At 38.9% G+C, this 15854-nt stretch overlaps 1 protein-coding gene across 1 annotated transcript; it reads left to right on the top strand.

The window, feature by feature from the left end:
- The first annotated feature begins 1824 nt into the window (after positions 1–1824).
- si:dkey-206f10.1 (adenylate cyclase type 8) lies at positions 1825–15159 on the top strand. Its single transcript, XM_063901481.1, has 21 exons — positions 1825–2049; positions 3528–3745; positions 4694–5437; positions 5935–6084; positions 6263–6393; positions 7113–7224; positions 7328–7455; positions 7831–7989; positions 9143–9374; positions 9454–9624; positions 9716–9816; positions 10438–10639; positions 11297–11389; positions 11554–11714; positions 12093–12174; positions 12280–12438; positions 12601–12747; positions 13203–13295; positions 13392–13506; positions 13629–13831; positions 14026–15159. The coding sequence occupies exons 2-21, from the start codon at positions 3566–3568 to the stop codon at positions 14224–14226; spliced, it is 3564 nt and encodes a 1187-aa protein (XP_063757551.1). The 5' UTR covers positions 1825–2049; positions 3528–3565; the 3' UTR covers positions 14227–15159.
- The last annotated feature ends 695 nt before the right edge of the window (positions 15160–15854 follow it).

The raw sequence follows: 15854 nt of genomic DNA, 5'->3' as shown, positions 1-15854 counted from the left end.
CGGCTAGCCTTAAATAAGCACCTTACTATGCATCATGCCCAACAACACCCCTTATCTGTTCTAAATTACGGTAAACCATTACCCCATGGCTTATTGCATAATTAGCATTAGGTTTTTGCCCTTAGAAAACTAATTAATCCTAACGCCCCCCTCAGGTGGACACAAGCTCAAGGGCCCTTCAAATGTCGAACCTAAATGAAATGACAGATTTGTGCAGTAGAACGACATTGACAGGCATTTACCTCAATTGCCCCTTATGAACTCAAGGGCTATGTTATATCAGAACGATCACCAATGATCAACTCTTATTGTTTCATCTCATTAATCATTATAAAATGTTCTTTGCTGCATGCTTACCGAGTGTTAGACACTGGTATTGGTATTAGCAGTTATAGTACTGTATAACTAATTGCCTTAGACCTGGTGGCTATTTTTAGATGCACAGTAATCAGCAAGAAAGGTCTGAGCAACGCAGTCACGGTTGGACAGATGGGAATCCATTAGATCAGCCTAAGGGGCCTGGACGCAATTAGCAAAGCACGTCTCAAAAACTTTAACCAGCTTAAAAACGTAGGCACCACAGACCTGCTGATGCTATCACCCCGAGTGCGTGCTCTTCCTCATCAATATTGAGGTATGGTTGTTTATTCTGTGACCGATGTTGTTGTACTGTCATGGTTAAAAAGAATACTGTTAAACAAAGTGAATAACACAAAACAATATTGTTGACAGGTAATCTGTTAAAGTTACTGTGGGTCTGAATAATTCATTTCATTTGTCACACTTTTGTGTTGGGAAACGCCAACACCAACTCCAGAAAATTTCAAGTCAATTGTATGGCACAAATTGAAAATAAAATCAACAATACAACAAATTGCCCAAACATTTCTGCATTCTTTACATCATTATTACTTGACGTGCGTTAACACTAAGCAGCCTGAAATGGCAGAAACCAGAAGAAAACTGAATATCACTGTTTCTAAAATCTTCATTAAAACCCTTAGTAGAAAATGATTCAATCAATCAATTATCTCCAATAGCCAGCCTTGACAACTTTTTTACGCAGCAAAAAATAAAGAAGAGTTACATTTTTAACGATTTACTTTTTCAGTGTTATAGAGGAAAAAAAAGTCAGAAAACCTCTTTGTCCTCGACAATCATGTCTCCAAAAAGCAGATATAACACTGGTTATAGTTGCCTTAATAATTGCTCTATTGGAGTGTTTTGAAGCCAATTAAGAAGTATGATGAAGTTATGTTAAGCACAATTATATTTGATTGGAAACAGCATTATAATTAGGTCTGGAACGAAAAATAGTGAACCTGAAAGGCAATTTAAAGCAACCTTTAAATCACCTCGTGGTGCTGTTCCCTGTGGGATTATTCAGCAACATGCTTCCACTCCCTGGCCTTGTAGGCTTTTTGGTAATGTTTTAAATATTCACTCTTATGTCTCTAATGCATATAGACACAGCCAATAGCATGTTGCAATATTTAGGCATTAACTCTGCTTTCAATCTCTTTTCTGACATCGGAATGGGAATAAATGAAAAATAAATATGAAAAGTATTAAAAGATAGCAAATGAAAAAATGTTGATTGTAATTCTATTTCTAAAAAATGTCAACTCTGCCTTTTAAGGTTAAGTTGACTCGGTCAAAAGTTTACAGCGTTGCAATTATCTTAAAGTTGTCCAGGTGCCAATTATCAGCTTTGTAGGCCAGTGAGAGTGGCTGCTGACTAGCAAATCCTCTTTGCAATCTTCACTCCTGCTGCTCTTCTTCAGTGCAGTTGTTGACTTCATTTCAAAACAGAGCAGGTGATGACCTATATTCCTGCCAAAACGACTCCACATATCTTGGCTGGATCCATACAGAGTGGACTTTTTCAACTATCGTCTCACCTGCATGGATTATGCCTTAATTTTCAGATCTGCGTGCAATTCCTGTGCGATGGAATCAGCAGAAGTCGATTACCACAGGCTGGACGACTATATCCTATGGCCAATGCTGGACATGATGCATGGATACACAATATGTAAAACAATACAGGTCAGTGCTCACAAGCCAACATGTGTTTATGAATGAAGGTGTTAGATATATAACAAGTGTTGCTGAAGTTTTGGCCTATCCAGACTTTTCCCCTTCTCCATGTAGTTGTCAGTAGTTCTACTTTATCTGAAAATCCTATTTTACCAGCACAGTTATGGATTCTATAATGGAGAGAGCCTAAAATCAAATAGTGCTCGAATCTAAATAAGTCTGCATTTTGTTTTACATTAGAGAACAGTGTGATAAACAAGTCCAAAAAATAAAAAGCTGCCATTTTACAGCATTTTCTCAAAGGATGAACATTTTCAGCGGCCACAATGACAGCTTTAATAAAGAATCCAGATTTTTCAAGTTATATGTTTCATCATATTCGTTCTGTGCAGTGATGATGCAAACCAACAATCAGATTGCTGACAATGGACTGTGAGGGGGTGGGAGAGCAGCATCTAGAGACAGAAGGACCTGGAGGAGTTTAACTCTGAGCATTAACCAGCTCACGTCTAAATTTGGACTCTAGATAATTTGCTGGCAAGCTGCCATTCTTCTGGCACACTTTTAACATGTTTTACCTATCAGGTGCCTCTTACAACATGCTGCATGTGTCTAGCATAACCAGTACTCTCCTCATAAAACTGAATGTTAAAAAGAGTTTAAGCAATATAGAAGCTTCTTTTAGGATTCATTTTTCTTTTATAAAGAACGTGTAGGGCCTTAATGGGAACCAGGAGCCACAAAAACAAAAAAATGTATTGTTGAATATTCACAAAATAACAAAGATTATGATTCAGCTAATCAGGAAAAAACAGTTGTCTCAAAACAGCAAGCAGCAAAATCCTTTAAAATGTTCGATTAAAATTATGTATCTCATACAAATATATAGCCCTACATATAATAGTCTGACCTTATTTTCAAAAGAAGATGGGTATAAGTAAAAAAATGTTTGATTAGAATTGAATTTAACAGGGCCTACTTTACACAGAGGGTTTATTTTTGAATAAATCCAGAAATTATGATTCTAAGCTTAATTGTTTTCATCTTAATGTATTTTCGCTGTTTTTTTGTGTTTTTTAAATCTGTTTCAGAATGTGTAACATTTTAAAATTAGCCAAACATGAATCCAGCATTGCTACATAATTCAAAAATAATAATATAATAGAAACCCTATCCCCCTCCGCCAGGTTAACACCTACACCCTTCGTATTCCATACCTGCAGTTTGTAAGACTTTTACTTATAATTGAATCACCAAGCCCCTGCTAAGATTAACCTGATGACTTCACTGTGACATCATTAGGGTTATCTTCTTGACAAAGCCAAACAGGAAGTCATGCAGTTGTTCCCATGGGCTGAGTAGTACTAACAATACTGAACTTAATGATAACATTGGTAGAGTGCCCCTTCAAAAAATGACTCTCCATTATATTTGCGAAAAAGCAAGTTTAACCCTGCCACTAATCACCATATTCTCCTCTCTTCCAGCATCAGGGTGCTGCCTCCTCATGATCTGACAGCAATTGATGAGGTCAGCCAAACTCACCACCATGGTCACCTTTGCCGAGACGACAGAGGTCTGCCCCATGGAGCTGCTTGAGCCCCCCTGCCTTACCGCCACCCTGTCCCCTGGGCTGCGGCGGAAAAAGAGGCTGTGGCAGAACGCTGTGAAACACATCATTAACCAGCAGGAGCTCAGCACCCAGGTGATGTAAAATCATCAGTGGATTTGTTGAATCTAGATAATACCGTTGTCTTGTACTGCCTGGTTTCCTATTGTTTAATCCATATTCTTCCTCAAGATTATGAGGATTGTGATGTGGTATGCTCTGAGCCAGTGCTGTGTTTTGCACAAACCAAAGAACTTCAACTGAAAATCTGTTTGTGAAAATGTCCGCAGTGAAATCATGAGCATGAATTATGAAACAACACACCAAGTCTTTGTCACATGTACACATTTAATCTATCTCTGAGATTTCTGCCATTACTCTTATACGATGGAGGTGAATGGAATTATATTTATGCTGCTCCAAATTCTGAAACGTATCATTAATAAACAAATATAATTCATTTAAATGACTACTCGGATAGGTATTTGCATTGGTTTATTATAATGTAAAGGGCCATGAAAGGACAATAACCCATGAAGGTATATCTTTGGTGTTTTTTTTTTTTTTCTCCAAACACCTACAATTTTCCATCTAATAACGGGTCGAAAAATGAGTCTTTTCCTTATTGCCCTTGGTGTTGGAATGACCTGCATGTTAAACAAAAACAAAAACTGCCCATGATCCAATGCATAGTGATTTTGTCACTTCTTCTTGTTGTCTGTGTTGTTAACTATTTTTGTATTTAATTAGGAGGTGTGCACATCATAGACTTTGCTGCCTTCCTTGCCAGGTCACTATTTTAAAAGAGATTTACGCTCAATTGGATTTTTCTGGTGAAATAAAGGTTAAATATAATGAAATTAGATGTTTGTAAATCTGGTGGACTAACCCTTTAAAAACACTTCGCCCGTCCTGCTAATACTATCTTTGCCAAAATACAGACAACCTTACCACCTTTCTGTCATTTAAAGGAATGAAGGTAAGCAGTAAGAATGAGAATGGGAAATGAGAGTAAACACATCTAATTTTCGGTCATCTTGGCAGGTGGGTTTGGAGCCAGCAAGTAAAATCTCTGTGACGGATACCTACATGGATGAGATCAACAGACAAATCCGCAACAAGTCCTCACGAGGGGTCACTAAACGTCGCAACTCCTCAATCAGAGTGCACCCTTTGCAGCCCCGTGGCTCAACCTGCTCCTCCAACGGTATCAGGAGTTCTTGTGCTGAATACGCCAGCGATGCAGATTTCTTTAAACACTGGGGCCACATAATTCATGGAGTCTACATTCCCAGCCTGAGGCACACATTCAAGTCTCGGGATCTGGAGAAGCTCTACCAGCAACACTACTCCCACCAAAGACGCAACTCTCTGGCCATCACCAATGTTATCGATGCAGTGGCCAAGCTACACATAATGCTTCTGTACTTGGCCCTAGCCCCTGATGTTGTCACAGACACTCTTCGTGGCATTCTAACAGGCGTTTTCATGTTGGTGGCTTTAGCGCTGTGCGTCGTTGTGTTAACCTGCAAAGACTACATGTCCCCCGGGTGGCTTAACTACGCAGGCCTGGCTAGCTGGATGTCCCAGACCACACAGGTGCTGGGAGGACTGGTGTATGGACTGGAGAAAGACCCTTCGTGGTATGTTTTGTTCACTTTGTTCGCCACCTACACGCTGCTGCCCTTACCTCTGCTGTGGGCCATGTGCGCCGGCTCCCTCACCTCAGTACTTCACCTTCTGGTGGAGATTGTGCGCCACTACAATGATGCAGAGCTCTTGAGAAAGGTGAAGAAATTAGCTTTTGAGTTTTTCTAAACATTGTCCCCCCCCAAAAAAAATGTTTTTTGTCATATCAAACCAAAAATGTTTCTTTAGATAGTAACATTCCTTTATTTCTTATTCTACTGTTTAACCGTACAATTAAATAGAATTTATTATGGATAAAAAGGCATAGATCATCTAACATTATAGTTTTATTTTCCTGATAAATTACACGTAACTGTAAAATGCTCAATAAAACACACACTTGTGAAATGTAATGTATATTACAGACTGTAAAAATCTCACTTTAGGGCGCCATCTTATTTGGCAGAACAAGTCTTGTTCTATTCATCTATCAAGATTTTTTTACATCTTGTATACAAGTCCTTTAAATATAAAACATCTCTCTCTGACATCCCTAAAGAAAAACCTGTTTCCTCTTTCCTCTCTCTTTCTTAGCCTACATGCTTTGGGTTGACTTGGTGAAAACAAGTGCGATACATATTCTCTCTTGCATGCAGGTGTTTGCCAAAGGCCTGCTGTACCTGGGTATGAACACAGCCGGCTTGTTCATCCATTACCTGACAGACCATGCCCAGAGACAGGTTTTCCTGGAGACGCGGCGCTGCATTGAGGGTCGCCTCAAACTAGAGCAGGAGAACCAGAGACAGGTACTGTGACCTCTGCCATTAAGCTAGTATGCTTCTTTAACACCACTGACTGTTGTTTCTTTTCTCTAAACTTTACAAAAAAATGGCTCCTCATTTCTCTTCTTAACATGTTAACTAGCAAGCATTATGCTGGTGAAGCTATACAAAGTCAAATATAGTTTATTATTTTTCCAAACAGGAGCGTCTGGTGCTGTCGATCCTGCCTCGCTTTGTTGCCTTGGAGATGATCGCTGACATGAGCTCTATGGTAGAAGAGCTTAATCCTCATGAGTTTCACAAGATCTACATCCACCAGTACAAGGACGTCAGGTACACACACACACACACACACACACACACACACACACACACACACACACACACACACACACACACACACACACACGCAAGTTTCTCTTGGATGCTGTTTATGGTTTTTGTAGGACTTTTTGTCCTTTCGAATAGCAAACACTTTACATTCAATCTTGCAAATTTTCACTACACAACACTAGATTTCCTTTAGCTGACGCTTTTATCCAAAGCAACTTTCAATAAGTGCATTCAACCACTAAGAAACAAACTCAAAAGCGGGAATCCTGTAGGTACATTTCATATTTATAAGCTCAACAAGATTATGTGCTAATGCATTAGCTTCACTTAAAGCCAAACCTTTGTAAGTACTACGTACCAAAAATACATTCTTTTTTTTATTCGCTAGGATGCACTCAAATCTAAGGTTCAAACAAATCAATTCGATCAGAATCCGAAATATTGTATTTTTCCCACAGCTGGGAAATGTACGATGTTACAGCAGACAAAAAGGCAAACATAAGAAAGATAAAGTAACATTAAATAAAGAGGCAAGCACACCTGAATTAAAGCAAATCCAATCAATAGACACACACGCAACAAAAATAAGTAGCAGGATTTTCTCAGCGAACATAAAAAGTAATGAGGTAGCAGATAAGTCAAAAGTAACAGGAGTCCCCTTAGACAATTGAAATGTTTTAGCCTACATTAGTTTACAGCTCTTGCTCTCATCTTTGCAGCATCCTTTTTGCAGACATAAAGGGCTTCACTCTGTTGTCCATGAACCTGTCTGCCCAGGATCTGGTCCGAACACTCAACGAGCTCTTCGGCCGCTTCGACCGACTGGCAGATGTGAGAATTTGAGCTCTTTTTAAAAAAAAAAGATAGTCTATTTTCTATTTTTTCAATAACTTATTTTCTCTTTTCCTGGTGTCTTGATTATACCTAATCACAGGAGCACCACTGCCTGCGAATAAAGATACTTGGAGACTGTTACTACTGTGTGTCAGGGGTCCCTGAGCCGCAGCGTGCCCATGCCCGTCATTGTGTTGAGTTGGGCTTGGACATGATCAACGCCATAGGGTCAGTATGATTGTAGAAACCATATTAATCAGCCTACCATAATAACAGACTGAGGCTGAAAATCAACATCATCTCTGACCCCAACCATGTCCTGAACAGTGAATATGAATAATGTTCATTGAATTGGAGATACAGGGTCCCATGATTTAAAAAAAGCTGGACTGAAGCACTCCTTTGGGTTCCAGTTAATCCTCAAATTAAACACAGAGCTACATCCCAGGTCAAATGTACGCTAGTCATTCTTGAGAATGTTTTGGACTTCTTCAGGGGCCATCGTTTACGTATTCTCCTGAAAAACTAGATATATGTATTAATTACTTCGCTATGTATGTTTATGTGTAGAAAGAACATCACTAATAAGTCTTACAACTGCAGGTACGTGCGGAATCAGCTGAAATTTAACATGGATATGAGGATCGGGATCCACTCGGGCTCCGTCCTCTGTGGGGTGCTGGGCCTGCAGAAATGGCAGTTTGACGTCTGGTCCTGGGACGTGGGTATTGCCAACATGCTGGAGGCCGGGGGCATACCTGGGTGAGTGTTCTTTGCAAGTTCCAGGAGACAGTGGTGGAAGAAATATACAGATCTTTTACTTAAAAGTTGACATAATAGTGTATTCTCATCGAAGTATACCTAAAGTACCAAAAGTAAAAGTATTCATTGTGCTGAATGGAACATTTCCCAATAATGTAAATTATATTTAAATGTACATTGGTTTGAAAATGTTGCTTTCTACTGAATATATTGCTGGGAACTTTAATATTACACCAAGAGATCAATAAAGTCTTAATACTAATCAGCATGATTAATTTTGGGGCAAAATATGTTGTAGTGGAGTAAGAAGTAGAATAATTAACACACAATGGAAATACTTAAGAAGTACCATAAATTAGTACTAGTACCAGCACAGCCAGTAGAGTAGCCCTTGGTTGTAACACATTACATCTATGCTTGATTATCACATATTCTCCTATTAAGCCACTTAGATCCAACTGTTATGCCTCCATCTCTTTTAATGTCAATAATTTGCATAACATTATAATGAAGTGCCTTACAAAATTCGAGACCATTCATTAGATATTTGGGTACAAGTTTTTGTCAAATTGTGTCCTTGCTGTAAGGGACAATTGCCCAATAATCTACATTTTCAGAAGAGATTCAAATCAATCTTCAGAAACCTTTTAGACATAACAAAGTCATGTCGAACTTTGATTATCTGCCTTCGATTATCTTTGACAGGCTTGTCAGTTCTTTGTCATTTACACATACGCAAATGTCCTCATTCTGAATTCATGCCACGATTATGCAAATAAAACATATCTTGCCATAGCGGCCCCTAAGGGCAGAATTCACTATTGTGTTTGGTTTAACACTAGCAATCAAACTTTCATACCTTTTCTGGCATATTTTACTTCCACACTAACACTGTGACAGTTGGACAGTGTCAGTGTGTTACTATGGAAATGTGTTTCGGGTAACATTTTCAACTGATTTTTTAGCTGTGTCAAAGATAGTCGTTTTTTGTCTCTATTTTCTCCCAACTTCTACAATCTTCACGTTATAAGAGGTACTTTATTTATCCAAACTGGGACATTTTAAAATATAATATGATTGAAATCCATAATTTTGCTGATAATTAGATTAAAACTGTTTATAATCCTCTCTGCTTCTACTCTCTCTCATCTAGACGCATCCACATCTCAAGGGCGACTTTGGACTGTCTGGGAGGCATCTACAAGACCGAAGCTGGCCACGGCCGCGACAGGAACGAGTTTCTTCTCAAACACAACATCGACACGTTCTTAATCTGTCCTCAGGAAAGGGGCAAAGTTGACTACACTATGCCCCCCAAAATCCTGAAGACAAATCGAACTTGGACCCCAGAGTTTGCTTTTGGGAATGCCATTGACATGAACAGTGTAAGTGTTTATTAAACAGCTTTCCATTGTTGGCACCAAGAACATGAATAATCTCATCTCTCATTTTATTTTCTTGCAGATCCTCGCCTCCTTCACCAATGGATCACTGCCCAACATATGGCTGTCCACCTCCAAGGAGATCAACAAACGCATCCAACACGCGATTGAGGTTCGAAGCAGTGATCGAATGCAGAGGGAACACATCACTCCCCTGACCCTGGTGTTCAAAGACACGTACATTGAGGAAAAGGTAAGCAGGTTTTTCTATTGATCAAAACGAGGAAATTAGTAATGCCCCAGGTTAAATAATGTTGTTTTTTTATCGCTTTTGGTCTGTCTAGTTCTCCCAGATGAGAGATGAAATGTTCAACTCCAACCTGGTGTGCTCCTTCATCATGTTCCTCTTTCTCATGGTTGTTCAGACCCTCATCTCTGCACCCAGGTAGGGAGACAGCAACATCATCCACCCGAATCTCACATTGTTCACATTGACAATTTCATCTTTTTGGTTTACCTGGTTTGAACGGTTCATTTATGCCTTTTTATCAAAGCTAAAAGCCTTAAATGTAATATGTTACGGTCAATGATATTTAACTTTAATATCACTTCATCATTGAAGTTTTTCCTGTATTCCAACAACTGCAAGATGAACTAAAGTAAACATAAACAAACATTTTCTGAAACTGATTGAATTGGCCCCTAAATTAAATATTAAAAAGACAAACTAAATAATCTGTATTTAGAGATACTGAACAAAATCAAATTTTACTTTATGTGTATTTAGTTTTGCAGTGTCATTAAAAAGAGACTTCATGAATAAAGTTAATTAAATAAAGGTAAAAGCTAGTTTGTCTGAGTTTAAAACCACTATATTTATGGTTTTCATGTAATTACTTTGGTGCCATCTGCAGGAAGTATCTGGAATTACATTTAGCAATAGTCTGGAACATGCTGTACGTCACAAACTTCTTGTTTCTTTCTTTTACCCCGGGTAAACATGGTCACTACTTATTCACTTCCTTCCTGTTTCACTTCCATTCCTCCCTTTTTCTTTGCTCTGCAGGCTGTTCCCAGTCGTCATCCTGTTTTCAGGCTTCCTGCTCCTCTACATGCTGCTGCTGCTGTTGGCTCTGGCTGAAGAGTTCAGGTGTACACCTGCACCTCTGCTGCACATCTGCTGCTGGATCCATGAGAACAACAGTGCCCGAAACCTCCTCACCCTCACCGCCATACTCATCAACTTTGGCTTGGTGTCTACTAACATGGTGAGAGCCTAAAACACAGGGTCAGACTTATAGACATGCAAATATTGTATAAAGTTAATATTAAGTGCAGCAAATTGTACTTCTGCTGCTGTAGTTGTGCCTGAGAGATTTCCACATTAGAATGTACCTTGCAAATTACATGAACATAAGCAAATGTGCCTGCTGTTTGCATGATCTCACACTTAAGGTGGGCCTTCCTGCTGACATTCAAACTGAGCCTCAAATTACAAGAAAACCACACTTCCATACACAGATTGGACATGAAACCAACTATAAGCAAACAAAAAAATTAACTGACGCAAATCTTTATAACATCTCAAAGAGAACAGTGTACAGTATGTTGGAAAAATACACGTTTTGGGAGGAGCACTTTTTGCTCTCAAATATGTTTTTTTGAAGTGGTCTTTGAATGAGGTTACATGTAGACACAATCACATCAAATCTCCAAGGCACTCTATTTTAAACAACTAAAGTGTCTCTTTGTAAATGGCAAAGTCATTTCAATGTTAAAACAAACTGTACAGCATACTGATATACTCCTGAAAAAGCTTTGAAGAATTGCAAATCCTTTGTCTTCCTGATTATTGTTTACCTCTTTTGATAGTTGTCTTGGTTTTAATGTAACTTGTTTTTCTTGTATTTTGTGCCTCTGTCTAGGTATGGTGCATTCTCACAGACTCAGAGGAGGCTGATGTCCTGGACAAAACATCCTCAGCTTCATATCCACTCACTGTCTGCACTTGCCCTGAGGTAAAAGCAGCAATCCTTGTACATTCAACACCTTATTATTATTAAGCATTATATTGATGTTGTTAGCACATTTTCTCGACTAAAGGTTTACCAACCAAATTCCATCATCCATCCAGTCGTCTTATTACTTTCTTCAACCCTCTCTTCACTCCCTCTGTCCTCAGGTCTTTGTATTGAGTGGTGTTATCGCCATGGTGACCTGTGCCGTGTTCCTGCGTTTGAACTCTCTGCTGAAGCTGGCTGTGTTGCTGCTGGCGGTGGCCGTCTACTCCTACCTCATCCACCTGGCCTTCCTCACACTCGCACGCCACGATAGTATGCAACGGTCAGTGGAAAATATAAACCGGCCCTCTCAGGCTGGACTTTGTTCAAGTTTAGATTTCTAATTGTTTAGCTTTTTTGAAAGGTTTCAGTTTTTCAATAGCTGTTTTCATTTGATGTATTTTAGTAGTTTAAATAAAGAGCAGCAATTAATTAATTTAAGCAATTAAAAATAGAGCCAATTTAGGATACTTTGTGTACTTCTAGGTACTTTGGTAGAGTATTACTGCATAATACTAAATAAATAATGTCAAATAAAGTATGAGTAATTACAGTATTTGAGTAACTAATGTTGTATTCCACCATTCTACGTAAATGTACTTCTCCCCCACCTGCATGGGTGCATGTCTATAACAGCCCCTCTTCATTCATATTTGCACAGGTCTCACTACATCAGGAGAAAGGGAATCTCTATCTCCCTCATGGTCATGTTTATTATTGCTGTCTTCTACAGTGGACGGCAGGTACTCTTGGATTTATGGATTTGAATCCGTCATCATTCTGTTTTCTAACTTGCATTAGATAGGATGCATGACTTCTGATGGTTTTATCCGGCCTATTCTTTTTAGTGGGAGGCCACCGCCAGACTGGACTTCCTGTGGCGTCTGCAGGCTCAAAAGGAAGTGGAGGACATGAGGGAACTGCGGGAACACAACGAGTGTCTATTACACAACATCTTGCCTGTGCATGTGGCCCGACACTTTCTGGACCGAAGCAAGAATGATGAGGTGTGGTAAACATGACCTAACTGTGACAGTTTATCGTATTTGCTGCACCTTGGGAAAGAATACTTTATGTTTTGCAGTGATAATAGAATAATGGTAATATATCAATAGTAAAACTGAAGATTTTTTTGGATGAAAGTGCATGACACAATTTTTTCATTTCAGGAGCTTTACTCTCAATCCTACAATGAAGTCGGTGTCATGTTTGCCTCCATCGCTGGCTTCAATGAGTACTTTGAGCAGAAAGAGATCAAACATGAGGGAGTGGACTGCCTCCGACTCCTGAATGAGATCATTGCTAGCTTTGATGAGGTAAGAATGGGACTGAAATGAAAGTGCACCCCGTAGAGTGATTTCAGATCATTGCATGACTCTATGTATCATGTGTAAAAATCTGAGTAAACCAAAAATCTCCCATGTATGGCATTGTTTTGAAAGGCAAATGTACATTTATGCAAAATGGTATAATAGATATAGTGTATTGTTTAGTTATGAGTGCAATAAAAACATTAACTGCAATTCCTATTTCAAATAAAATGGTGCATTTATCTTGTATTCTCCCTGTTAGAATATTAGAATATAATGATGTCCTTACCTTCCTCTGTAAGGTGAAATATAATCAAATAAAACCATTCAATAATAATTAAATTAATAACATAGATAATGGGCTTTATTTCAGGCCGTGCTACTGACAAATGTTGTCATAAATCTATTTGTCACATTGAAGTTTAAATTGATTTATGTTTCTCTAATGATTATTCAACAAGCTGTTGGAGGAGTCCTACTTCCACGATGTGGAGAAGATTAAGACCATTGGGAGTTGCTACATGGCGGCCTCAGGCTTGGCTCCAGACAGAGAGGTGGGACATCTTTTTACACGCACTGCTATTTTTTGTATTTACACTGCCAATATCCTCATCCTCCTTTCGCTCTCTCTGAATAAAACTGTCTCTCAGGAATCTATGGACGAATGGAATCACCTAAGTGAGCTGGTTTTGTTTGCGTTGGCATTGCAGGAGACCTTGATAGACATTAACAAGGCAACTGCCAAAAACTTTGAGCTGCGTGTGGGTAAGTGTCTCACCTCCTACAAACAATAGATGGTTGATACAAAATGTTCTCTTCTGGGTTTTCTGGTGTTAGATGTATGACTTGTTTGTCTGTTATTATGTGTCTGTGTTTCACTTAAACAGGCATTGCCCATGGTCCAGTGGTGGCAGGAGTGATCGGTGCCACTAAGCCGCAGTATGACATCTGGGGGTCAACAGTGAACCTGGCCAGCCGCATGGACAGTACCGGTGTGAGCGGGCGCATCCAGGTTCCTGAGCCCACGCGCAGGATCCTGGCAGAATGGGGTTTCGTCTTGGAGCTACGTGGAGAAATCTTCGTCAAGGGGGTGAGTGGCTGTCCATTTTTATTTTAACTTTGAATTAAAAAGCAGAATTCAGAACAGCTTAAGAAATGCTTAGCTTAGCCCCATAGGACAAACTAAACAAGAGGGACGTCTACTGATGAAAAGGTACAACTCTATTTCCCTGTTCAGGACGGAGACACTTAGAAATAATTGTGTCACTGCTGCTCTCATTGCAGGTGAGCGAGCGTCAGGGGAAAGTCCGCACCTACTTCATCAGCACTTCACGCAGCAAGAAGGCCAGTATGGGAACAGATCGCCAGGGGTTTCGGACAGGGGGCCGCATGACGTTGGCAGCAGTGGTGTTTGGTCTGGTCCAGGCCAGACACAAGGAGAAGATAAGAGAGACCAACGGGGGGTTCAGTCACTCTGGCCGTTAAATTCAACACCGAAAGGACTTATACATTCACATGATGTATGTGGGGAAGGACACAGCCTGGACATATTGTTTTTTTTAATGGTTTACAGTTTTGTTGTCTGTGTCTCGTACTTTGCCATAACAATATTAGATGCACAAACAGGATCCAAATCCTACCAGAGCCTTTCTTCCTACAGACTGTGTCCTCCTCTGCAATATGTTGGGCTGCATTGTTCGTAACGGACATATAGGGGAACAGATTTACCCTAGGCAGATTTCAGTTCAGAAGGCCAGCTTCAATCTTTAACTGCATAATAGATCCATGTGTGCATGAACTTTGCTTAGAGAGGACCTATATGTTATACTGGGTTCTTTTTCAGTCTTAATACGCATTTTGAGGGTTCTGCTTTCTCTTTTGCAATGCCATATCTAAGCTTTATAAGAAATATTAAGCATATCACTCTCATTTTGCGCAAAACTAACAAAGGCCAACATGTCTTTTTTTATTTATAACATTTTTTACTGGGATAACACTTCAGCAAAACCTCAGACCTTTAAGCCAAAATACCTCAAACAACCAGCTATACCTCATATAGACTTTTCAATGGCCTGCACAATGCTGACTAGTGTTTACTGTTTTATCCTGCATCTTTCTCACAATTTTTTTTCTGTATATTTTATTATTTCTAACTCGTAATAATAATCATCAAATGCATATTGTCACTGTCACTAAAAACACCTTTTTACTGCAAATTATGATGTGTTTTTATTTTAACTGAAGGGTAATATTGGCATATTGGAATTTGACATTTTCTTCAGAGAAACATGAATGAATAGAAAAAAAAGTGTAAACATTTAAATTAATCACATCAAAATGTTTATACACATGAATGAAACATTTAAAATAAGGCTGTGTTTCACAAACATTTGGCATTTTGGATATAGGTAACAGCTAAATGGTATATATATAATATAATGTTTGTTTTTTCATATTTTTTCAAAAAATGAATAAATGTGTACATTTTCTGCTAATAAAACCTGTAATGAATACAAATCCATTGGTGTTATTTCATTTGAATTGTGTATATGATTTATTCTGATAGATTCATCCATAAAGATGTGATACAATTTCAAACCAAAGTCTCATGGTGTCTGTCAGATAACAAAACTATCATTTTCGGTTCTGTAAAAAAAATCCCAGTCTGAACCAAACATCCATGGTCTCAATGGTCTCAACCTCCTTGCTGGACGATTTCTCCTGACTCGATTTTTTCTGGCTGCTACTCGCGCGGGTATTCTGAAGCCGACTCCTTGTTCGTCTATTGTGAAAGATGCATCACTCGGGATTCGTCTTTGTTTTTATGAAACAGATAAAACACAATAAACATGATAACTGGTCACAAATACTTTCCAATCTTCAAGATCTCTGATTGGCCGTAAAATTGTTTTAAAGTTGTGTTACTTGTAATGCTTTTTACATAACAATGTAGGTCTTTCAATTGCATGTCTAAGGGAGGAATCCTTTATTATTATAATGGATTTTTCAAGGTCTAAATTAGAGTCTCATGTCAAGTGTATAATTTAAACCCAGTTCTACAGTGAGTGTGCAAAGCACTTTTTCAAGATCATTGCCATTATATATATTATTCA

This window comes from Eleginops maclovinus, chromosome 15 (genome assembly GCF_036324505.1).
Source record: "Eleginops maclovinus isolate JMC-PN-2008 ecotype Puerto Natales chromosome 15, JC_Emac_rtc_rv5, whole genome shotgun sequence".
In the NCBI taxonomy this organism is placed as follows: domain Eukaryota; kingdom Metazoa; phylum Chordata; class Actinopteri; order Perciformes; family Eleginopidae; genus Eleginops; species Eleginops maclovinus.
Note: the sequence above shows the minus strand (reverse complement) of the source record. Positions and strands in the feature narration are given on the sequence as shown.

Excerpts from the sequence above, each read along its gene's own strand:
- si:dkey-206f10.1 (XM_063901481.1), top strand. The coding sequence starts at position 3,566 with ATGAGGTCAGCCAAACTCACCACCATGGTCACCTTTGCCGAGACGACA. Across the intron at positions 5,438-5,934 it reads ATGCAGAGCTCTTGAGAAAG|GTGTTTGCCAAAGGCCTGCT; the intron begins GTGAAGAAATTA and ends TCTTGCATGCAG. Across the intron at positions 6,085-6,262 it reads AGCAGGAGAACCAGAGACAG|GAGCGTCTGGTGCTGTCGAT; the intron begins GTACTGTGACCT and ends TTTTCCAAACAG.